This window comes from Anabrus simplex, chromosome 1 (genome assembly GCF_040414725.1).
Source record: "Anabrus simplex isolate iqAnaSimp1 chromosome 1, ASM4041472v1, whole genome shotgun sequence".
NCBI classification, from domain to species: Eukaryota; Metazoa; Arthropoda; class Insecta; order Orthoptera; family Tettigoniidae; genus Anabrus; species Anabrus simplex.
In genome coordinates, this window is record NC_090265.1 from 1,013,072,701 (window position 1) to 1,013,099,398 (window position 26,698).

The 26,698-nt window shown below is 37.4% G+C and overlaps 1 protein-coding gene across 6 annotated transcripts in view; it reads left to right on the forward strand.

Moving 5' to 3' along the window:
• LOC136857896 (uncharacterized) overlaps window positions 1–26,698 on the forward strand; it is a 109,948-nt gene that overhangs the window by 27,450 nt on the left and 55,800 nt on the right. For all 6 annotated transcript variants that reach the window (XM_067136940.2, XM_067136943.2, XM_067136939.2 and 3 more), the window contains exons 3-7: window positions 360–575; window positions 5,795–5,950; window positions 13,350–13,784; window positions 13,923–14,088; window positions 18,833–18,973. In XM_067136940.2, the coding sequence (XP_066993041.2) occupies window positions 366–575; window positions 5,795–5,950; window positions 13,350–13,784; window positions 13,923–14,088; window positions 18,833–18,973 (1,108 nt within the window). In that variant the 5' untranslated portion in view covers window positions 360–365. The remainder of the gene's footprint in view (window positions 1–359; window positions 576–5,794; window positions 5,951–13,349; window positions 13,785–13,922; window positions 14,089–18,832; window positions 18,974–26,698) is intronic.

A 26,698-nucleotide genomic window follows, 5' to 3' on the forward strand; every position in this document is an offset into this window, starting at 1 on the left:
ACAAATAACATTGTAGAATATGATATGTGCACTATGAAGGACAGTAGCTGACAGGAGGGTGTCTTGCTCCAGTTTGATTCAGCTGTGTGCTGTGAGTGATACGTTTTACTTCATATACTATATTGTGAGGCTTAAGGATGGCAGGGGAATATATAAGCATGATCATTTTTCCTGAACTGGGACAAATGCCAGATTTTCTTATCAAAAAAAGCATGTTATGTTGAGTTTGAAAAAAGTATTTAAGTAAGAATGGTCTTCGTGCATGTGTTTGCAGATTGCTTTCTCTTTTTCGGTTTGTTTTTGCTGAAGAGATTATTATTGTGTGCTATCATTGACGGATGAATGTTATACTATTGCAGATAAATATGGGTCTCAAGTCTGGTGCAAAATCTGGAAAAGGGGCCAAGAGTAATGGAAAGCTGAGCGGTGGGAAATTTCAGCAGCCTAACATTATCAATGATTCTGGATCTGATGATGAACCCCAGATTGATGCTTCTGTATTACGTCAGTCCATTGATCTGAGTGTAAAGAGATTTACTGACCTTATCAAGATATTCACCAGTGGAACTAATGAGGTATGGATCAGTGATGGTTTCATGGTTAATACAAAGTTCTGTAACACTATTATTTTCCAAGAAGTTAAATGTGTTAACATTTTTGCTCAAGTTTGAAATCACAAAATAGAGTGAAGCTTCCCTTAAAAGACAATACTGTATCTACTCATGAATTAGACCCCCTCGCGTATTACATCCCCCTTGGCTTTTCGAGATGAAGAATATGAAAAATAAAACTCGCATACAAGCCTTATGCAGCTCTGATAACACCACACGAATTTAATAGTTTCGTCCATACAGCTCACGCAATGAAAAACAGCGTCGAAGTCATGCGGTATATCTGTGTTTCGTAGTTAAGAAATGTCTGCCTCCGTAGCATAGGCCGACTGCAGCTCTGATGACGTTGCACAAATAGGTGAACAGTTTCGTGTCTGACCCGCACATTGCAAGCACGCATCGGTCATGTATATATGTCTGTGTTTTGTAGTTAAGAATGTCCGCCAGCGTAATGGATAGCACAATTAGCTACTGTTCTCAGGAGCCTGAGTTTGATTCCCCGAACCGTATTGCCAGAGATTTACAAATGGCAGGAAGGTTGATTTGCGGTAAAAATGGTACATGCAACTCCCTTCCATTAGGGGCCTGTCTAAAAAAGAGCTGCACCACCTCGGTATGAGGAAACAAGTTTACTTTAGTTAAGAAAAATTCACGGTTGTTGCTAGGCCTATCAATATAGGCAGGCAAGATCATTAACAAAGTGATCATTTAATATCTTGTAACTCAGGCCAATATAGGAGTTTCTGGGAGAGAAGTAGGTTTAAAATGTGATAAAAACAATCCAGTCACAATTGTTTTACCTCACCAACGTACCTAACAAATAAGGTACCTTACTTACTTTCAACGATTTTTGGAGACGCCAAACAAAACATCCTACGGTATGCATTAATAAAAAATGGGAGACAACGAACGTACAAATTAAACATTATGATAATAAAACGCATTGCCACCACACCTGTAGATATCCATAAAAGCGGCAAACTTTCCTGTTATTTATTTCTATTCTTTCCGTCTTGGAACTTTTAGCACCATTCGGGCGTTACCATACCTAACATAAACAATGCGGTCTCTCTTATCTCATTTACAGCTGTTTAGGTAAATCCTGATGTGATAAATGTAGAGAAATAAGCATGAAATATACTTAAAAATAAGGGTCTGACTTTCAACAGCTGCAGTTATCAAAATAATGCTTCCAGTCACTATGTATTACAATACCAATATAAATGGTCCGTTATTGGACATTATAAATTTTCCAGCTAACTCATTCTTGGTTGCCAGCGTTTCGCCCTCGTGTGCTAGGGTGGGCTCATCAGTTGGTACCTAGCACACCTACCAATACGCTGGCTAGTACATGCCGTGGAGGCCACTGCGTAGGCTAACTGGAGCCACCGGCAGTGCCAATGCACTAAGAGACTTTGTCTCATTATCAAAAATTGATGCCTGCTTGGCCATCAGATGATATAGATGTTGATTCCCTATGGGAATCAACATCTATATCAACTATGTATTACATTCGGAAATACAACTCGTAACATACCTTAGTTATCAGCTGGTGGTTTGGCATGCTGTCAACAAGATGGCTGTATACAGAAGGAGTGGCTTCTGCTACAAATACACCAGCTGGGAATATCAGAGACCATCTCCAGAAACCATTTGGGAATAGCTTCACACAGTTTGGACTCTACAGTCGGGAACAAAACTATTTTTAAAAGTTTCAAAAAGACGGGACCTCAAATGCTCTCGGCCTCTATTGCAGTTGCAGTGCATGGCTGACGAGGTGGCAGTGAAGATGACGTCACTCCACACCCCCTTCCTGACCCAGCCCTTTCCCTTCCTTAACGATGTTCTGTGCTTCTAGCAAACTCTAGCACTTGCTCCTGGCCAATCTCCACGCACACATCAGGCCGTTTGAGGTGAGTCTCCTACTTAACTTTATAGTGTTTTGCCCTATTTCCAATATCTCATTTTAACTCTTAACTTTCTTCTCATACTTCAGGTTCCGTATTGGATCGAGAACTTTCTGGCCATATTATCACTTTCTCTTTGCCTGCAATATGATCCACTTCTTTGAGTACCTCAGAAATGACAGCTTCTTTTTATGAGTTGATGTTGCAAGCCACCATCAAACCTACTTATATCACTTGGAATGACGACATGCCGGTAGCAGGGAGGTTAGCGGTGCAAGAAAATTAAAGTGAAAGCAGTGATCAGGTTTACTGTGTAGTAGCCCTGCTGCTCAACTGACAGAGACAAAAGACTGGCCATTGATTTATTTTGTATCAATATTGCATAATGTGACAATACGATATCCTTATCCCTTTTCTCTGTGGGGTCGATTATGAAGTGAGACAAATCTTTGTAGCGAGTTTTTAAGTCCGGCCCTTCCTGACATCGAACTCATCAGAGGAACGAGTTATGTGATATGAGTAACTTAAACGGATTAGGCTATATTTATTTTATATGTGGGCCTAAAAGTAGTGTTCACCATTTATTGACTTTTAACATTTAGATATACTGTCTTCCAACGAAAATAGTCAGTATAACTCAAATACATTCATAGGTTATGTTAAAGAACAGTGTAGAATGTTTAAATGTAAAAATTATAGCGCTTTATGGCCTAGAAGTCATGTGTTCACTGCACAAGAGTTGAGGTTATTGCATATTGGACCCTCCTTTACTTTTTTGGCTGTAAAAGTGGGGATAAAAGGAGCCTAATACATGAGTAAATATGGTATATATGTACAGACGCTCAAGAAAGGAATGAGTACATGGTATTGTATAAGTTCCTTGCAAGTTCTCTTTTCTCAGAAACAATTGAACATATAGATATAATATTTGTTGTGGATATCCACAGGGACTATAGTTATGTGGGAGGTGCAATTATATTTTAATAATTAAAATTAAGTTAGATAAAATATTAAATGCAAAGAACATACCATGCACTCATTCTGAATGACTATACATTATTTTAAGTAACCAAGATTATTTTACTTAAGACATGTTAAAAAAAGCCCATATTCAAGTGGATATCTTTTGAATTTTCCAGCTGAAGAAGGAAAAGAAATCCAGCATGTCTTTGTAGGATTGTATCTATTATCCTTAATAATGTTATTTGCTTTATGTCCCACTTACTACTTTTACAGTTTTTGGAGCCTAGTATTCTTGAAGCTGATTCTATGTTCAAAATCTCTTGCAGACCTTTGTATCTTAATTACTGTAATTACTATTGTTCTGAAAATCCTGGCCACATAATATTCCTGATGTCATTTGAAAGTACATTTCTTCTGAATCGTTTGCTGCCTTCCATCTCACAAAGTGCATCCAGGGATTTTCCAACCTACACAATCACAGTTTATCACCATTGATCTGTATTTAGGGCTGTCACCCAGGTGACAAATTCCCTACCAGCTGGTTACTTAGTCTTTTCTTAATGATTTCAAAGTAGTTGGAAATTTATCAAACATCTCCCTTGATCAGTTATTCCAATCCCTAATTTCTCTTCCTTAAAACGAGTATTTGCCCCATTTTTTTGATTCTGAACTCATATCAACACTCGTAAATCCCAGTCTACCTGTAGTAGATAAACATATGACAAAGTTTGGTTCACTGAAAATTTCTATTAATTTAGACAACTTTGTTGAAGTAGTCACTTTCGACGTTTGTCTAGAGAACCTGCAATGTCCATTAAAGACAGTAACATAAATTAATAAAATTGAAGCCAAGCTTGAAACCATGACCTACACATAAAATTAATTTATTGTATGAAACTAACTACACTTCTTCAAAGCATACTTTAAAAATTCTTCAGTTTATCACCTAATAATAAAATTTAAACAATACTGTTTTTTTAATAGACGCTGTTTCTGCTTTGTTTATAAACTGTAGAGAGATGATAATAATAATAATCATCATATGGCCTCAGCTACCATGTGCAGAAATTTCAATTTGACGCCATCTGGCTGTCTGCTTGCCAGTTTCGACCTTCCGTTTTACTCTAGGCCTACTAACTACCAGTCCTTCTTTTTAAAGATATTGGTGGTCTTAAGTAATGTAGTTCTCAGTAATCTCATACAGTTTACGCCTTTTTGAGCAAAACCGTACATCATACCAGTTAACATAAGTTAATTTCCATGCTTCTTCACCAACTTCTCTTTCTTGTATATACTCACAAAGTAGACTAGTGAACTTCTTCTCCTTCTTCTCTTGCCCCTTAATTGTTTTTTACCCCCTCTGTTAAAAATATTTTACATGCCTAAAAATGCAATAAAATCACAAATACACATATATTGTCATTACCAGCAGAGAAAAGAAAATCTGTGATAGATGTAAATACCACAGTATTAATACAAATTGTATTAAGCCTAAAATGTCCAGTTCTTTTGTTTTAGAACAAAATTGACCATTCCCATGTGAAATTCTTACTTTAGTTCTGTCATTGACTTTGTGGAACAGAAGGTGAACAAGTTGATGACCATGTCTGTCTGGAAAAACGCTTGATTATTTAACTGAGTATAACACCCGTACCTTATTATTTGTACTGTGTTCCATAGCACAGCTGTATCAGGTTTATGCTGGCTTACGATACATCAACATTGGTTTCAGTAACATACATGGAATATTGGTAATACTGTAGGTGCACAGAAAAATTCGCAAATATGAACGGAAGAGGGAAGGATTTTCAAATTTCGATTAGAAACTCTGTAAAATGTTGTCTCTTGTGTATCCATTCTCCATGTTATGTTTTCTGCATTGTAGAATATCAGCTAATTATCTCTCTGTACCTCTGATAATGTGTGTATATTAAAAGACTCATCCTTGCTGTTTAAGTCGGGCTGAGTGGCTCAGACAGTTGAGGTGACAGTTGGACTTCTGACCCCAAATCGGCAGGTTCGATCCTGGCTCAGTCCGGTGGTATTTGAAGGTGCTCAAATACATCAGCCTCGTGACAGTAGATTAACTGGCACGTAAAAGAACTGCGGGACTACATTCCGGCACCTCGGCGTCTCCGAAAACCGTAAAACAGTAGTTAGTGGGACGTAAAGCAAATAACATTATTATTATTATTATTATTATTATTATTATTATTATTATTATTATTATTATTATTATTATTATTATTATTATTTCTGTTTAATACTTATTAAAAATATGTTTTTATTGTAATGTTTATTTTTCTGTTTCAGATAAAAAATATTCTGGATCATCAGTGTGATATCATATATGAATGTAAAGTGTGCAAGAACTTGTTCCGTAGTTTGGCAAATTTCATCTCCCACAAGCGAGTTTACTGTAGAAGAGAATATTGTGCAGCAGAACATACTCGCAACAGAAATGATGTGGTAATATTTGTTTTCTTTTCTATTTTGTCTCCAACAAATTAATGTTATCTCAATCATTTGTTAATATTATATTAAATTGACATAACTCAGTTTCATTACTGCTTTAATCTAATCTCTTGAGAAAGTTTGTCAGTTAAGGGGAGTCAACAGTAGTATATACTTTTTGTTTTTTATGACATACTAACATTTGGATTTTTTTCTCCCCCCCACACACACACCACAAGCATTTACTCAGTTAAAATCCAATTACTTGAAAACTATTTGGTCTAGAAGGTTGTGACTTGTCATAAATGACAGCAGACATAATGTTGCAGAGGTTGCTATGTCAGAATCTTTTTGGCGTTCAGCTTAGTAACAATGCATGGAAGTACTTACATTTTGTAAACAGCATAGTAATTTGATGGTGATTTCTGGAAAACTGTATTTTCTTGCAAGAGTTCCCATTTTATCAGGATCTGCATCACACATAGAATGTTAATATTTTTATCACATATTCACAGCATTATCATGTAATGTGAATCCACGTTGGTAGATGTATAGCAAATAATGTCAATTTAAAGAAAAAAGTTATTACAAGGTAATGAATATGGCATATCATATGATGTCACCACTCTGATACACATAACATACTTAACCACTGGTGCTCTATTAGAGGCATTTAACTACATTTTCTGGTGCACAAGTGAGTTTTACATATGTATTGGTGTTATCTGCATTACCTGTGCTATCAGTGACGAGATTTCTGTTTCTTTCTTCTGATTGTTTTGAGTCGTAAAGTGCAGCCATTTTGTTTAAGCTTTCTTTGGCATTGATCATACCCTTGGAAGATATTAATCTCAAGTAGGCTGTGGTCATCTACAAAACCGCACTCCTAAGAGAAGAGAAATGCTGTGCATTTAAAATTCTTTTTTTTCAAGTTGCTTTACATCGCACTGACACAGATAGGGCTTATGGCGACGATGGGATAGAATAGGCCTAGGAGTGGGAAGGAAGAGGCCGTGGCCTTAATTAAGGTACACAGGACATATGGATCACAGATAGATCCTGCTGAAATCGTAAGTTACGAATTCATAATGATCCATATTGACAAGTAATCACAATTATCATAATAAGGGAAGATCCACCCTTAAATACATAGTGTTAAATAATGTAAGTTTTATTAACATTAAAACATCATGGAACTAGTTTTGACCCACTGAATGTAATCTTTAGTCATTATAGCCAGAAATTGCCAAGTCATATAAGTAAAAAAAAACACACACACACACTTAAAATAAACACTTTAAAATTCATGTGTGTGAACTATTATGTAAATACGCATAATCAGATAAAATCTTCTCATTCTTGGCTTGTAAAATTCTAGTACAATTCACTCTAGAATCATCTAGTTGAGAGGTTACGTCAGATGTGACATAGTGTTTGGAAACTAAGAGATTCTTTGCCTGATTTTTTGTATAGTTAAAATATGGTGTGCAAAAATCGCTTTGGCTAAGGGGACATTATAAAACTGGAAACATTCGATCAACAAAGCCCAGATAATAAGCTGGATATTTGTTGTCAGTCAGGATCCAGTTGGACATGGTAGATGTCTGAAAGAAAAGTTGATAAAAGGAATTACCTAAACCGTTAAAGGGAATCAAATTAATAATATGTAGGGTTGTATGAGATTCACCTCCTCTACTTGCACTGCCAAATGTGTGTTATCATGTCCAAATACAAACAGCATTGAGCATTCATGAAATGGAGACATAGGGCAGGAAAAAGAGGGAGGAGGGGCAGATGCAGTGGCAGAAGGAGGGGTAAGGCATTATCTCAATTAAGCAGGGCAGACAGGTGCAGAGGAGTATGACGGAAAAGTTGTGAATGGCTAGTTTTAGAGTTAGGGTTTTGATATTTGTCAGATCAGAGATAGGTTTCTCTGAAATCCTATTAAAATTAGGGTTTAAGTATTGGTCTAAATTAATAAAACAGTTTTCATTGATGTTAGAGATCGGGCCAGCGAGGAAGACAGCCAGTGAGGGAGAGTGAGCGAGTGAGAAAGCAGAGCTGTGGGAGCGTGAACGCCGACTTCCCCTTCTCGCTTGGTGTTGTGGCGATGTAGGGTTAACCTGAAATAAGAGTTATAACTTACATGTAACACCCCACAGATTTCCCTTTCAGCTGTAAATTACAGACATATCTAGCCAAAATGAATTTATTTAGAAGTGTTACAGATGATAGATAGATTTAAGGAATTAGAACATTATTTAACCTCGTGTTATAGTAGCTGTCAAAATCTTTTTCGTGTATCAATTTGCGTAGCCATTGTTTTAAATTATAATTAGATGTAAAATTAACTTTACGATGCTGTAGATGTACAGTGTAGAATATGTTTTGGTATAACAGCAGGCATCATAACCTGATCCACGTCCTGTAAAATAAGTCGATAATAATAATGATAATAATATGAATGAGAAGAAGATAATATACATCAAAAATGAAACACACTACAAGAAAATTGAAAAACTCTCAGATACTATGCGAAAAGGGAGGATAATTTTTTACGGTCATCCTCTCAGAATGAACTCTATTAGATTAACCAAACAAATCTTCTACTTCTTCCATAACCGCAAAACAAACCCAACTGGTTTAAATAAACTGAAAAAGACCTAGTAGAATTAAAAAATACAGAAAATTCACTATTTGATCGAACAGCTAATGTAATGACTAAAGACGAAAAAAGAAGGTTTCAAGACAAATCTACATTAAAAGCCAAATCTATTATCTCGTAAGACGAGAAATGAAGGTCAGAAACAATGAAGAAATACACACAGACACATGATTAATTCAACGTACCCCAAAGAAGGTGAAACGAAATAATAATAATAATAATAATAATAATAATAATAATAACAACAACAATTACTTTTGCCAAAAGGCGAGAAAGCCTTGTCCCTAGCTCTCTTGCTCTCTGTAAAATAAGAAATGTGAGTTAACCATATGATATATATATATAACGATATAATGGTTTTCAGGTACAGAAACAAAATATAATTCATAAAAGGAAACACCATAAAGGGTCTACATATGCTGGATACGTGGGATGTTTGTATGTAGCTTTCATCCGTGTACACTATAGGCCTATCCTCTGCCCGATACTGAGCATTTTGTTTTTCAAATAAACAAATCTTTTGTATTTTATGTCATGTTTTTCCATTAGGATGCGCTTGTTAGTGTTAGTTTTTTTTCCAACGATATCCTAATGATCGAAGCATTCGCTTGAGACTAGTATTGGATCCTTTGAACTTTAAATCTTTCACTAACTTTGCATGAATTTTTGAAACAGTAGGTAAACATTTTTTCAACTAAATAAAATGTGTTAACAATATGACGTACGGCACCTTCGACATTGTTGTTCAGTCCAGTAACATTCTTTTTGCGCGTTCTTTTTTTGTTTGGTGTTTCGAACAGACTGTCCATATGTTTTCCTCATTCCATCACTTTTTACTCTTAATCTGTGCCAGAGAACTTTCTGACGCTCCAACAGCTGCTGCTACTCTTTCCTGCACTTCCTTATAATCTATTAGGAACTTTTCTTCCATTGCCTCCCTTCCCATAAAGTCTATAACATTCAAGATTGCTGCACGAGTCTCACTCTTTAGCATCTTATGATGCAGGCTACATTTTACAATGTTGATTAAGGATAAAGGGTTTCCACCTGTTCAATACATTGACATAGTGACTTAATTTAAATATCACAGTTTTATTATTTTCATTATGGTACCGGTTTCGGCATCTCCAATGCCATCATCAGCCATTGAAAATTTGCAAGGTATTATAGGTAATTACATGAGATATTTATGCAGTATAGAAACATATATAGAGCATGCTATCTAGTGTTCTGAAATTTTACAATTATATATATACACACATTAAAATATGTGTGATTAAAATACAAAGACCGCTTAATCTTTTAAGATGTTAGACACGTCATAAAACACAACACTTTCTTATGTGTCAAAAAAATTTTACAGCTAAAATATACATGAATGGCCTTGAAGAGTTCAAGGTCTTCTTTTTAAAACTTTATCTTCAGTTTTTATACACTATCTGACGTACTGTGTTAAATAGTACTAATTTCTAGAACATTGTTCCTTTTGTTTATGTGATTAGAGTATTTAGTCATAGTTCATATTTATATGAAACAGTTCCACTTAGTATGTATTCCTGAAATTTCTATGATATACAGATTTTTGTTGGAATGTCACAGTCTTTGTGTAACTATTCTAAAACACCTCATATGATTTATGCTTGAACTTTGCGTTTTTTGTTGTTCAAGAATTATTGCAAGGCTGAGGCCGTGCGTTGATAGATGAGATCTTGAAAACTTTTTTCGATGTCAGGTGGATTTTGACAAGTTAATATCGATCTCGATCCAACACGGACCTAAAAATAGAGAATGGATTGTGGATTTTACGTTAAAATTCCGAATTCACAGAAGGCGCTGTTGAGAAGAGAAGAAAATTGAGGTATGAAACTCACCTTTAACTCAAAGTGGCCAAGCGTGGTGTATGTGAGGAGCTGGAATGAAAAGTAGCCTGCCTGTATCAGCTGTTAAGCGGAGTGTGTTGGGTAGGGGGAGGGGAAGTTGCGATAACAGGGGAATGTAGGTCAGGAGGGCGTGGATTCTGCTGGAGGTAGTAGGCCAGCGTATTGCGTATCGTTCTATGGACTAATTGATTTTTAGGTATTTTTAATTGATTTAACACCAAAATAAGTGTATCAAATAAAATTGTGGGTTTCTCGGACAGATCATTGAGATTGTAGTTAGGATTGTAATACTGATCTAATGTAATGAAACATTGCTCTGTCAAGTCTAATAGCAGACCTTTGTTCATTGTTTCAATAATGTCCAAATCATTATTGATGCCATGAAAATTATGTTTATATTCTTGTATATGCTGACCTATTGCTGAAAATCTCCTGTATATAATAGCATTAACATGCTCGTTGTATCTAATTTTAAATGATCTCCCTGTTTTTCCGATGTAAACACTAGAGCAGTCATTACAGTGAAACCTGTAAACACCTGATCTATCAAAAGGGTTGGACACACTGACTAATTTAGAATTGTGAAAAATATCAAGATTTCTGTTGTTAGTCCTGCAAGAAATTTTAGTATTTCTTTTTTTGAAAATATTTGTTAGTCGGAAGATGTCAGGTTTGAACATGAAGGTTGCATAAGTTTTTGCCTTAGTTGTTTCTTTTTGTAACTTAGTCTTGGGTCGGTGTTTGAACTTGTAAATTATATGTTTTATAAAACTTTGGTTATAACCATTATGGGATGCAATACTGTGTATAGTGTTAAGTTCTTTCTTTAGCTCTGTTTTAGACATAGGTACATTAAAAGCTCAATGTATTAGACTATTATAGGTAGCTCTTTTGTGGCTAGGAGGGTGTACGGAATCTTGCTTGATTGTCGTATCTGTGTGTGTTGGTTTCCTGTAAATTTTATATTTAAGTTCAAGCTTAAATCATATGAGATGTTTTAGAATAATTACACAAAGACTGTGACATTCCAACAAAAATCTGTATATCATAGAGATTTCAGGAATACATACTAGGTGGAACTGTTTCATATAAATATGAACTATGACTAAATACTCTAATCACATAAACAAAAGGAACAATGTTCTAGAAATTAGTATTTAATACAGTACGTCAGATAGTGTATAAAGACTGAAGATAAAGTTTTAAAAAGAACACCTTGTACTCTTCAAGACCATTCACGTATATTTTAGCTGTAAAAAGTTTTTTAACACACCAGAAAGTGTTGTGTTTTATGACGTGTCTAACATCTTAAAAGATTAAGCGGTCTTTGTATTTTAATCACACATATTTTAATGTGTGTATATATATAATTGTAAAATTTCAGAACACTAGATAGCATGCTCTATATATGTTTCTATACTGCATAAATATCTCATGTATTTACCTATAATACCTTGCAAATTTTCAATGGCTGATGATGGCATGGGAGATGCCGAAACCGGTACCATAATGATAATAATAAAACTGTGATATTTTTATTAAGTCACTATGTCAGTATATTGAACAGGTGGAAACCCTTTATCCTTAATCAACATTGTAAATTTTGTTTCAATACGGGCCATAATGAAATTCTTAACATTAAAAAAGCAGGCTACTTTTAATGCATTCCATACTGTCACAGACAGGCCTAATGTTCACCTCCACTAACCACAGTTACTACAGAACAAGAAATTTGAAAGCAGCGTGCGACAGTTGAGTGTAAACTTATGCACTGAACTGTCGTTGGAGCAGGAGCTCTCTTAGGAGGGGATGCACTACGCTGGATTGTCGAAAGTGCGCATGCGCGACCAGACATCTTCCTAGCTGGCCCGATCTCTAAGTAGAACACGTTTGTCAGCTACCTTAAGAATGTCCTTGTCCTCTCCTGTCCAGTAGATGTGAATTTATGATTAAATTCATACATATGCTGGCCCATGGCAGAAAATCTGTTATGTTTTGTTGCATTTGCATGTTCCAATGAACATGTTGTTAAGCTACTACGTGTTTCACTGATGTACTGTATGTGGCTTCAGAATTGTTACATTTAAGTTTATAAACCCCTGATTTTGAGAACTCATTTTTTAATTAATTACTGTAAATGTGTATTACAGTATAGAAAATAAAATCATTATTGTTGTTGGTTTCAGAAGCTATTTTGTGGTCATACTTCATGAAGATGTTGGAAATCTTGGTATATGTTATCACTATTAAACGTAAAGGTATAAATTATGGTTTTAGATACATTTGCTCTAGATAGGTTGAATTTTTTTTCTTTCAAATGTCAAATTGATTGCAAATGCCAAAAATGCAGGTCCCCACATATGTGTGTCATGGGCTTGCTTTGTTTAAGTCATTCTTTCTAACTATTTTTACATTTTCCAAGCTTAATTACTTTCTTGTGAGATTTTCCTTGTTCAACATAGAAGAATTTTATGGATGTAATACTGAAACATTAGCCAGCCCCATGTTGCAAGCGTAACATGCCTGCCTGGTTTTTATTACTGGCTGGTCTAGGAATTTTAATTCTGGGCTGGAACGGGGTTCACTCAACCTCTCTGATTCGAGAGGTGGCTGCAGAAACCAGCCAATATGGCTGAGGATGTAGTCACATTGGCCACATGACACTCCAGTATTTACAGGCCATTTGACTGAGCAGCAATCATCTTGGCAGGCCAAGGCCCTTATGAGCGGTTATGCCATAGGTTTTTTAATACTGAAACATTGGTTTGATTTTTAGATCATTTATCTGGTTTAATTTACAGCAGCCTCTGAAAGTTCTCACCCTGTTCAACACCTATTTTTATGAAAAGTTAAAATTATGTTCTTTCAGGTGGAAGATTATACATGGGTCGTACAACCCGAACCTGCCCCTTCAGGTTCACGGAAGACTCAGAACTGGATCACAAGTGATGTCAAAGCTTCAAGTGATCAACCAGGTGCTCAGATTGCAACTGTGATTCCACCTATATCAACGTATAGCAAGCCCAAAAAAGACTTAAGTAAAATTATTGAGAGATTAGGTCAGAAGGCGTCAGTAAAAACGATAACTGAAACAATGGGCCATATATCAGCGACTCACTTATATGAAGACATAAGTAAGAAAGTTGTTGCTCGTAATAATGATCGCAAAGAACATGCTATTCATCTTGAGAATATGGAAACCACCAAGGTTGGTGTTTTCCAAACCAAGTTATGTACTACAACCACCACCACTACTACTACATCAGCAGTAAGGACTGATAACACCGACTTAATGAAAGCCCAGGTGAGTGTTTTGAAAAAGAATATCCTCCTTTGATTCTCTTGAGCATATAAATACCTTACCACAAAATAATTTTTATTGTTAAACTTGATATAGCACAAATACATTGCTGTAACACAAGATGACAACTGTTTTTTTCAGATTTCTGAAATTCAGAACATTGAATCTGATAATGAAGCAATATTGGACTCAAATGGGCGAATAGTTACAGTAAATGGTCCTACCAGAGGTGACAAGACTACCCATGAGTCAACTGATAATCCGTCTGAAGGAGGGAATTCCAAAGAAGAGCATGTCTGTGAACAGTGTATGTTTTAAAATCTACTTCTGTACATACTGTTTGTTAATTTGTTCATTTGAAGTACTAAAACGCCCTTGTTGGATAATAGCCTTATTAGTTAGAATGACAAATTTTGGAAGTACCTAATGCAACAAGGAGTTGACATTTATTTATTTTTTAATGTATTTTTGTGGGTATTGTGTGTTCCCTAAAAATCAGTTCTTAATAACATACTTTAAATGCTGGTCGGTAATATACTTATTGCCACCGTTTCTTCACTTTCAAGGAGTTAAACTTGACTTTGAATTTTCATAATTACCTCAGTCTTGTTTTTGTGCATGTAAAAAATTGCAGAAATGTCCTGAACATCTTCATCATTGCATGTCAAATTAATCTCCCTTGTTTCTTCAATGTCCATTCTACAACATACCGACAGGTCACCTGCAAGTTCTGATGTAAATCGTAAGCAGATTATGAACTAGTATGTTGTACATTATGACCAGATAGCAGGTCTAGAAGTACTAGTAGGAAGATTCTATTTAAACATGCACAGAGGAGAACTTGAACATGATGCCGTATTGGGATTTCAATAGCACCGAGTCATCGCTCTAGGTCAGACCCCAACACGGCCCCCTTTTCTCCAGGAGAAACTTGTTCTTTGTTCATGTAGCAGCTGTTACTTGCAAACAAGTCATGGAACTGTACCACCACATGGTCTGAACGTGAATGTGAACATCTCTCCCTTGTTCACTAAAACAGATATTTCTATTTTGTGCCTAAAAAGTGTATTTCGGAGAGTTTCAAAATGCAGTTATTCATCATCATAATTTTCATTTCCCCTTGTCCAGCTCCTTTCAGGTCGGGGTGTTGATGGTATTTCTCCACTGTTGCCTCTTCTTCTACCACTCCTCTTCAGTAGTTGTATTTCATTCCAGTTTTCTTTTTCTTATACTGTTCTTGACAGTCTATCCATCTCGCTCTGGGCCTCCCTCTTGCCCTCTTTTCCTCTATCTTAGCCTCCAACACTTTGGGTATCCTTCCTTCCTCCGTCCTCATAACATGTCCAAACCATTTTAAATTCCTCTTCTCCATCCTATCACTCAGTTTTTCTACCCCTGTTTCTTTTCTGACATCAATATTTCTTACTCTATGTCTCCTTGTCTTTACTACCATACTCTTCAGGAACTTCATCTCACTGGCCTGAATTTTACTCTCATCCCTTGCCGTCTGTGTCCAAGTCTAATGCATACGTTAATATAGGGGTGTAATACATCTTGTACTTTATCTCCTTACATTTCATAAGAACTTGTTCCATACCAAGTTCTTTACATTCTTGTAGAACATATCTCTCCACTTGTACCCTTCTGCTGATCTCCTACTTGTGCATCTTACATTACCGTATAATCCCGAATACCACCCACCACTGAATAAGACCCGCACCCTAAATTTCAGATGGCAAAAGACTGAAAATAATCAAATAACCTACATACCTATTTAATTTTCTTCAAATATACCACAAATATAAATTCAAAAAGTTTACAGTTAATAAAATCATCACAAAAATCATAAATAAAATCGGTCCAATACTCGGATCATTCACAATTGGTCGTCATCTGAAGTTTCACCATAGGAACTTTCATCACTGGCATCTTTCCACAAATAGCCGTCCTCACTACCATCCATTGAATTTGAAATTCCACATTTCTTAAAGCTTTTGGACACTAGACCATTGGGAATGCGCGCCCATGCGGTCTTGATCCAGCTGCATATTAGTCCCACTTCAGGCCTCTTCACTCGTCCGGTTGGTGTTAACGCATGATCACCATGTACAACTGTTTCATTGCAGTTTCGAAAGGCCAGTTCACGCACAAATACAATGGCTGTAGAATAGAAGTGAGTCCTCCGGGAATTTTCGCAAGATTGGTTTTTCCTTTCCTCATCATATCTTTTACGGCATCAGTTGTATGTCCTCGGTAACTGTCCAACACAAGCCTGTACGTTTTTGTAACAAAGCTTTCGGGCGACGTTGCCAAACACATTTCACTCGGTCCTCAACCAACGCACTGTCCATCCAGCCGGACTCATGTGTTCTAACAATAACGCCGGACGGCAAGTTTCCTTTCGGAATTGTTTTCCTTTCCAGAACCATATATGGAAGGAGTTTGGTTCCATCTGCTAATACGCACAACATTGCCGCGCATCGTTGCTTTTTGTTACCACCTGTTTTGATGGTTACACTTTTAGAACCCTTCGTATCCAGTGTATTTTCCAATGGCATTTCAAAATAGATAGGTGTCTGGTCAGCATTCCCAATTTGCGAAAGCAAATAAGAATTTTGCTTCCTCAAATGATTAAAGTGACACTGAAAGGCCGTTAATTTTTCTTCATACGCCCCAGGGAGATGTTGTGAAATAGACATACGTCTCCGAATGCACAATCCCTTTCTCCGATAAAAGTTTCGGATCCATTCGGGCTTGCAGTAAAACCCTGTGTTTTGAGTTCTTTTGAGATCTCTAGTGCTTTCAATTGACACATTTCACCAGAAACACCATATCCTAACTCACGTTTTTCTGTCACAAATTTGTGGAGTCGTTCTTCAATTTTCAGAAACACTGCACTCCGCCCGCGGAACGCTCTGCGATCGCCGTTACTTTTTAGAAGTTTTTCCTTCTTCTTCTGCAAATCACGAATACATGATTCATCGATATTGTACTTTCTGCCAACAGCACGATTTCCATATGTTTCAGCTTCGCTTACAACTTAAAATTTCTCACACACAGTAAATGACCGCAGGCGCGGTTTTGAATCCATTGCTTACTATCGAGACAGCCCTTTCGCGGGACAGATACGAAACTCAAATGTGAGCGAGATAGACTTCCGTAACCAACAGTCTCGACTTTCGCAAAGTACGATATCCCACGAGATCAGCTATTCATGCACCCAGCATGCCAGCAACACTTGTGAAACAAAAGACGATCGAGCAGCCGCAGCAGCGGCTTTCATATTTACCGCATATTTACCCTTATTCTTTGATTTACCGTATTTCATTACCTTACATTTCGCGTTTACATGCTACTATAACCGTATTGAGGGAAAAAAATCTTGTTTTCTAGAACGCAACTAAAACACAATAAGACCTGAATGCCCGTTTACATGTGGTATATTGAGTACAGTAACCGTATTCAAATCTATTTGAATATTCCATGTAAGCGTAGTAAATATTTACACAAGATTTAGAACCAATATTTTTGGGGGGGAAGTGCGGGTGGTATTCAGGATTATACAGTATTTCACTTCCCAAATATTTGAAGCATTTAACAACCTCAGAGTTTTGTCCCCTGATACTAACTATTCCTTTTGCTTCTCTTTCTCGTATTGTCATCACCACTGTTTTGCTCTTCTCCATACTGATTTTCATACCATATTTCTCAGTATTGTTATTTAAAGCCTCTAGTTGGATTAAAATGCAGTTATAAATATGCCTAAATCACCATCTTATTCAGTGCATTTGCTTTTTTACCATATATACAAGCTGTAGACATCTTATAGATGGTCTAACAAAACAGTTTGGAACTGGCTTGAAGATTTTATCTCAAACGTATCAAGGGAATACATTTGTGAACTTTCCGTAACTTAATATGACTTCTCATATATCACATGTACTGTATATATTATCAGACATGCTATATACAAAATTAGAGTCATTAAATATTATACAGATGTGTCATTTTATGTCATATGATAGCATTAGGGTTCTTCACCCCTGTGGCTGGAGGTGTAGAATACATCCATGGTATCTTCTGCCTGTTGCATAAGAGGTAAATAAAAAAGGGGGGAATTTTCATGCCCTTGGAGGTTCATATTATCCTCTGATTAGTTTAAAGAAGGGATTGTTGCCTAGTTGTACTTCCCCCTCAAACATTAATCACCACCACTATCGCCACTATAGTTATTTTCCTTCATTTACCAAGCAAGTGGCACCACGGTTTGGTTCACGTAGCTATCGGCTCCCTTTGGGAGATAGTGGGTTTGAACCCCAATGTCGGCAACCCTGAAGATGGTTTTGAGTGGTTTCCCATTTTCACATCAGGCAAATGCTGGAGCTGTACCTCATTTAAGGTCACGGTCGCTTCCTTCCCACTCCTATGCCTTTGCTATTCCATTGTCACCTCAGGACTTATCTGTGATGGTGTGACATAAAGCAAATTCTTTCTTTCATTTGCAACAGTGGATAGTTAAAACAATCATTATGTTATATGATGATAAATGCAAAACAAACAATATGTTGCTGAAAATAATTCAAATTTTACCTTGTGGGAAAATGAGAAACCACAGAAAATTATTCTTAGGCGGTGGTGTTTGAACTGACTCTCTCACAAATGCAAGCTTGCAACTATAAGATCCAGCAGCACGTTCAAAAACACACATTTACTGTTACTTATTGGGACAAATAATCTACAGGCACTGAATGACAATTTTTCTTTATACTGAGTAATAACTGTATCTGCAAATTGTACATTGTGCCTGGCCCTTCATCAATAAGAGATATTGGTATTGGAAAGAAATGATTGTCAAATCAGGTCATACGTAGAGAGAAAAGAACAAGAAAACAAACACAATGACACGTCTGTATGGGAAGAGGGAGCATTTGATGGTGGCCGTGTATGAAGATGTGGAGATCGTCTTTATCCTTTTGTTTTTTCATGTTTGTCTTTGTCTCCTTTATATTTGTTTATAATAATTTTTCTACAATGTGGTCCCATTTTTACAGGTAACCAAAGGTTTTCTACGCGAAAGACACTGAGTCATCATGTGAAGTCACTGCACGTTATGTTCCGTATGTGCTATCCCTGTCCATGCTGCAAGAGTATTTTTGTCAACACGTGGAGTGTCTACAGACATCTTTATAAAGGTGATGCATTCAAAGCTGTATCATAATCATCATTGTAGACTGTTCTACAAGTCATTTTGAATAAATTGAGCAACTCAATACCTCCATTCACAGTTAGCACAGTGACTTTTGCTTCTATGCCTATTACCTGGAAATCTTTCAAGACAGTCTTGACATTTTCATTGAACTCTCCCACAACCTCTTTTATTTAGGTAACCTCCCCTCCTCCATTTGTCTGTCATGGCTCCATTTCTGAACCTTGTTCACAACACTGCTTCATCCAAAAATTCCTTTTTCTAACTTAGCCTTTATTGCCTCCAATACTGGACATGAGACATATTTGAATAACAGCCAGTAACTGCTCAAATAGCGTACTGCATTGTCATGCGCGGTTTTGATTCTACATATATGATGCAAGGCGAAGAGATGAGTGCAGTGCTTCAGGATGTCTTCATGTCTTAAACATAATAAGTCGAAGGCAATATGCAGTGGCATGTATCTGTCTGAATTTGTTATGCTGTGAACTTATCTTTCTCCTTGAACAGCAGTATAAAAATGAAGATAATTTTTAAAATGATATATATATTGTATAGCTTTACAAGTACACAAAATATCTAATATCAAATGGAAATGTCCAAATTTGACAACCAGTCCAGAGCACTCGGAGTCATTGGGTGTAGAAGCCTCGGATCACCATTAAATTCTCGAAGTGGGCACTCCTTAACAATATGTTCCATTGTCTGCTCCTCCGCTCTGCAGTTGCTGTCACAGATGAACAGAAACCCCATTTCTTCAACATGTAACCACATCTCCCTTGACCCATTCTAATTCGGTTCAGCTTTTAAAAAAATGAATAATTTTTCTCAAGATCGAGTTATTGCTAAACTATTAATATCTGTGTTTAGAATTCTGTTCTTGTTACTATACACAATGATATTTGATAGGTTGTACCTGAATCAAAGTTCTGGTTCATTTTCATCCATACTTGTTATAAAAACTATCTACAGTAAAATGTATCTCATACATACCTAGTTGTACTTCCTCTTAAAACAATAATCACCACCCACTCACACTATACAGGTAAATACAAACCATAACCAATAGTATGCAATGTAAATTATGTAACATTAATACAACATACCTTAACCATTTAATTCTTTGGAACTAACTGGCAAGTGGCCTTTGGACATATGGCTGTATTTACCCCACATGCTTTATTTGTAGAATTTGACTATTGGAGAAATCAAGATTCACTCTGTTTTCTTCTCTAGAGCATTCTTTTTAAATGTTTGTACACACTAAAATATGTTTTGAGAGTGACTACACAGACTAACATCATTTCCCCTCTTTCACAGATGTTGCCAGCGTATTTGTTTACTTAGCAACATGTCTACGATACATATGTATGTATGTATGTATGTAGTTTTGTATTATTGTATTATGTACATTGTATTATTTCTGCTAACACGAGTGTTACAGTCTTTCCCATCTGGGATGAAGAAATAGACTGAACTGAAGGACCCGTATTCCGTTATTGTAAGCAGAAATACCGTATATAATTATGTTAGAAGCTCAGAAAGGATACAGTTGAGTAATCTTGATGTTTATTTTTAAATCTTGTGACAATGACAGGAGAAACAACATTTTTAATATTCATGTCCACTTACCTTTTAATATGAAACAGGCTTTAAGATAGAAATTACAGAAGATAAAAATATAGGGATTTGATCAGGCCTCTCATAAAACTACATACATACATACATACGTACATATCATACGTCGTTCCATCTTAAGCGATGGGTCGGCGAACGAGGCTTCTCCACCAGTTGCGGTCTCTGAACATTTCTCCTTCGATGCTTTCCAAAGTATGTCCTCACTGTTGAATGTCAATCTTCACCATGTCCTTGTACCTGAGTCTTGATCGCCCTCTTGGTCTTTTGTCTTCAAGTCTTAGATCATACATTTTTTTCGGTAATCTGTTAACTCCCATGCGTCGCATATGTCCATACCATCTCATACGCTGCGCTGTTATTCGCTGTTATTCTGTCCTGCAGTCTTACAACTTGAGCCTGCTTGCGGATTTCCTCATTGCGGACTCTGTCCCTCCATGTTTTACTGATCATGCTACAGACAAATCTCATTTCTGCTGCCTGGATTCTACTAACATCTTTACTTCTCATGGTCCATATTTCGCAACCATAGGTCAGGATTGGTACGTAATAGTTTTCATATATGACTCTCTTACATTTTGTTGGTATTTTCTTGTTCCATATTATGTCCTTAACTATTTTGTAAAAGTGGCTACCTACCTGAATTCTGTAGGAAATTTCCGTGTCTGTAGAACCAGTATCAGAGATAACACTTCCATTCTTCTTGTTAAATCATTAATCTGTCTGGGCAGAGATGATATTTACAATGAAGTTTTGCTGCAAGGCACATCTCTCCTTCCAAGTGGGCAATGCAACAAACTTCTGATGTGTGAAAGCTGGAAGGAGTATCAAGGACAAAGCCCTTAAACTTTGACATCCACTATAGTAATAACAGCCATTATTACTCTTTTTCTCTCTGTTAACTCCAGTTATTGGATTTTTTTTCCCTAATATTTGTTCGTGGCATTGACCTATGAAGATCTTTTGCCACGACTTTCACCATATGAGAGGGGCTGCCTGGCCGAGGCAGTAAAGGCGTGCTCGGTTTGCCCGGAAGGACATGGGTTTGAGTTCCCGTCAGGAAGTCGTAAAATTTAAGAAACAAGATTTCCACTTTCTTCGGAGGTGCACATGGCCCCAAGGTTCAACCAGCCTACCCCAAAAATGAGTACCAGGTTAATTCCTGGGGGCAAAGGCGGCCGGGCGTAGAGCTAACCACTCTATCCCATCAAGTGCCGAGGTTACGAATAGTGGAAGCCTTTACCTTCCACCACTCCAAGGGCCTTCACGGCCTGTACAGAGATGACTTTGCTTTGCTTTGCTTTTTCACCATATGAGAGGAACCTGCGTGTAAGTGGAATCGCGGAAGTGTAGAGTGTTGAATGTGAGGCAAGGAATGTTAAGGACGACACAAACACCCAGGCCCCAGGCCAGGGATATTAATCATTTACAATTAACAACCCCTGACTTGGCTGGGAATCAAAGCTGGGGCCGCCGGGTGACCGGCGGACTCGTTGCCCATACACCGCGGAGCCGGACCAGCTTATGGATAAGATGTTCAGTACTTGAAATAATCCATTCCTGTTTCACAGTACTTTCTGCTTCATTCCTCTCAGTAGCAGCCGCTGGGGTGGCTAGTAAAGTGCTGCTTCACCTAGTTATACATATTTAAATACTAAATTTTGTTACACACAATTTTTAAACTTTTAATTCCACTGTCCACATGTCTGTTTTGGAAGTATTATTTCTGCATTATGTTCACTTGGAGCCACTAAGGCTAGTGGGGGTAATAATAGGAAGAGGATGTACAAGGGTCCACTATTGTATTGTTAGAACTTCCTGCTTGCCTTTTTCCTACAAGCTGAAGCTCCTTCCAAAGCTGCACGTTTACAGTTTGGTTACCATGCCTGCCAAGTCGAAGTGCATCTCTGTTTCCAGATCTGCCTGGGAGATTCAGAAGCACATTGTAGCCTCCCTTGGCAGTCTGATTCATTGACACCGCCAAGAGGGAAATAGCAGTACAATTAACCCATTCCTTTTACCTTCTCCATTGTAAATACCTTATTCTACCCTCAGTAATTCCATTACTATTGTATTTATGAGTATTTGTTAAAATTTGCTGTTGTGCAGTGAAGTTTAAAGAAAGAACAATATTTTATATTTAACCTCATGCCATACTTTGACGGAATGTTATGATTGAGAGATCTGAACGTACTTCAATGAACACTTCCATCCCCACTCACGGAATAGGTACAAACGCATATTTACAGTTGCCGAGTCACAGAGATTTGTTCTAAAAGTTTCAGAATATGACTGATAGAGGTCAGAAGCTACCTAAACCTCATTATTATACTGTAAATGGTTACTCGCTTCTGGAATACGAAGAATAAAATGCACCTTAGCACGTTTCATTTGTAAACAGATTATGTTGTCAAAACAAAAAGACAAACTAAACCAAAGCTGGTAGTAGATTATAATGTGGGAACGGGCAGTGTTGACTCTCATGATCGTGTGGCATCCTTCCCACTAATGAGGAAATATGTCAAGGGCTACAAAAAGATTTAAATGCTGGATATGACCTTGCTAAATTCTTATCCTATGTGGCAAGTTCTCAACCCAGGAAGGAAGACGGCACACTCCACAAGGAAACCTCATTTGAGTGCTTCAAATGCAAGGTTGCTTTGCAAATGAATACCTGTTTTCTAGTGTTTCATACAAAAGAAGAACTTTTTATATGTATGTAAGATCTCTGTATATATTTGTTAGCATTTCCTTAAGAGTAACTGAAAAATAAGTAATATGTAAGGTAAAGTAAGGGTTATTCTGCCCGAAGGCAGGTCCGAACCTCCGCAGAGGTGTTCCTGAGCCGGAGTTTACGTGCGGTAGGGTGGCCAGTTCCTTTCCGCTCCTCCATTCCCTTACCCCCCACCAACAGCGCGTGGCAACTCATCCAACTCCTGACCACGCCCAATGTTGCTTAACTTCGGAGATCTCACGAGATCCGGTGTTTCAACACGGCTGCAGCCGTTGGCTAATATGTAAGAGTACATTTTTTTTTAAAAATGGTAGGTCAAAGGGTTATGTAATGACTTGATATAAATGAATTTAATATTAATAACAACATGGGCATGGAAGGATTCCACAGTATGATATAAGTAATGTATAACAGACATCTTGAGGAGGATACTAGGACCCATAAGAGAGGAGGATGGCACCTATAGGATCAGGCACAACAACGAGCTCTACGAACATCAGGAAGACACAGTCACATGTATGAGGAAAAGGCGACTGACTTTCTACGGGCACATGAGCAGCCTGAAACCCTACAGGCTCACCAACAGAATCCTCACAGTGACAAGTAGGGGAAAGGCTTCCAAGACCAAGTGGATCACCTCAGTAAAATCAGACCTAGAGGAACTACAAATTCCATTAGCGACCATAGAGAACCGATCTCAGTATTGACAGGCCATCCTACAGGGAGTCTTCCCATTGTCCCTCACAAGCAAAAAGAGAACAGGGACCACCAGACCTAAGTGGGCGGATGGAAGGAAGCAGGCACACAGCCAGAAAATGAAAGCGTACTGGGCCAAGGAAAAGCAGAAAACCTTGATATCACTGAAAACTGTTTTATACACCTTGATCAGTTTTTCAATCCCAACCTTCACCTGAATGATATTTCTGAGAAGCCAAACACCCTTTTCGACTTCCTCATCTCAATTTTGAATAACCTCAAGGTGACAAGTAGTCGATCGATCTTTCACGTCTTGCACAACACTTTTTCATGCTACTTGCCCCTTCCGAACAGCATCCCTGATCCACCTTAGACAATCCTCCCGCCACCTCCTCACAAGCTCTCTTTTATCCCTCCCCTACCTCCATTTATTTCTTATTTGCTTCACATTTTGCCTCACCTACACATGTCAATCATCACGGCATGCTGATGAAGGTGAGCCTCATAATTTAACTTGCTCTAAATTTCTTGCCCCTTGTTTCATTTCTATTTAAGTCTCCTTTTCTTTAGACTTCATATATCGGCATCGAACTGAGGAACTACACTGTACCCTAACACTTCATGTATATCGCTTTCCACTCTTTGACGTGCCGATAAAACAAATGCCTGTAAGATCTTGCTTAGCAACAACTGTACAAAAGCTGCATCTCAAAAGATCAATCTTTTAACGAGTCATCCCTCAAGATTTTATGTTGGATCAAGCTTTTTTAACTCAGATTATTTACCATCAATTCAACGTCCTTTTACATGATTACAGCACAGCAGGAATATACCAAGATTGTCACATTACAAATGAACTTCAACTGAATTTACTTCTTCATAAAAAGTGTTGATATTTCTATGTACACCCTTTTGACTGTGAATAACGTCTTATATTTGTTATGTGTATGTATAATTGTTTATGATTTAGTCCTTTTACCCTGTTCTCTTAATCGGCTGATGATGACGCTTTAAATGTGTCAAAACCGGTCCCGAAGTTAACATGTTGTAACTTAATACTGTATAGGTATTAAAATGTGGAACCTCTACACTTTATTATTAGTATTGTGATTCTCAGTCCATGAGCAGCTACCGATTGCTCTACCAGCATTATTTAAATCTTGGAAATGCTACTCTCATACCATAATAATGCCATATCACTTCAAGTTTGATATTTTCAGCATAGTCTATCAGTAATCAGCATAAGACAAAACTGCTTGCATGATTTCCATCCAAATGAATTCTACCCCACTAATTCATCCCTTTCAGTAAATTATAATGAACAGCAGAAGTAGAAGATTCCAACATCCCCTGATTTATGTAGTTATTTTGAAAAAAGAAGTCATTCTACCATCAAGTCTCATTTGATTCTAATTATCAACATACAAAAGATATTTTTTAAGTAAGGACTGTTTGTCAATAAACTAAAACTACTGAATATTTTGGGGAAATGTATGTTTCATTTGATTCTATACACATTCATCTAATTTTCCCTATAGTCCTTTTTTGTGTCATATCATGAGATAAGGTTTTGTAAATCCTCTTCATGGAAGTCTGCCATCTGCAATGAGAGCCAAGTCCGAACCGTGATTTTCACTTCCTTGTCGGTGTGGAAATGCTTGTCGGCGAGGAAGAGATGGTAATCACTATATGCAGGGTCAGGGCTATAGGGGGGAGGGATCGAATTGCTGCCTGCCAAACGATTCAATGTGAGCTTGTATTCAAGCTGCAGAGTGAGGTCTTGCACTGTCATAAAGCAACAACAGTCCATCAGACAGAAGGCCACAGCGTTTATTCTGAATTGCTCAGCGAAGTTTTGTCAAGGTCACACAATACTCTGTTGCATTGATTGTTGTCCCTGGCGGTATGAAGTCCACTGGCAGATCACCATATCTCATAAAACATAGTTTCCTTAATCTTGCAAGTTGAGAAAATCTACTTGGATTTCACTTTCGTAGGAGATGATGTGTGTCACTACTCCACTGATTGCCACTTGGATTCAGTAGTGACATGGGACACCAATGTGTCACCCTGTGACAATATGGTCTAATAATGCGTCACCTTCCTCATGGTGCGGGGTCAAAAATGTCAAAGCTTTGGCACATCTCTTTATTTTGTATTCCTCAGTCAGCAACTTTGGAACCCACCAATTGCACAACTTTCTGTAATCCAACTCTTCTGACACAATTTTTGTAGTGAACTGACCTTGAAACATATGAAGAGCGAAGTGAAAGAGTGGATATTGTTTATACAAAGGGTAGTGTCATCCTCGCATACAATATCATCATCAATCAGATATGGCAGACCATAGTGTTGGTCGTCATGAACATTCTCCTGACTTTACTTGAATAACCTTACCCACTTACGGATTTTTCCATCACTCATAGAATTCGCAGATCTGGTGATGAATCTCTGCTGGTGGCACATTTCTTGCTTTTGAGACCACTGCGGGCCATACAATCCTTTTTGAGTTCCATTGCACACTACGAAACAACAACACAGTACCAACGTGGCAACAGCCATGTGTTTGTGTACAAGAGATGCCAGGAGTCAGGCCACAAGCGCAAAAGATTGAAAGCACAGGACTTTAAAAAGAATGGACAGCCA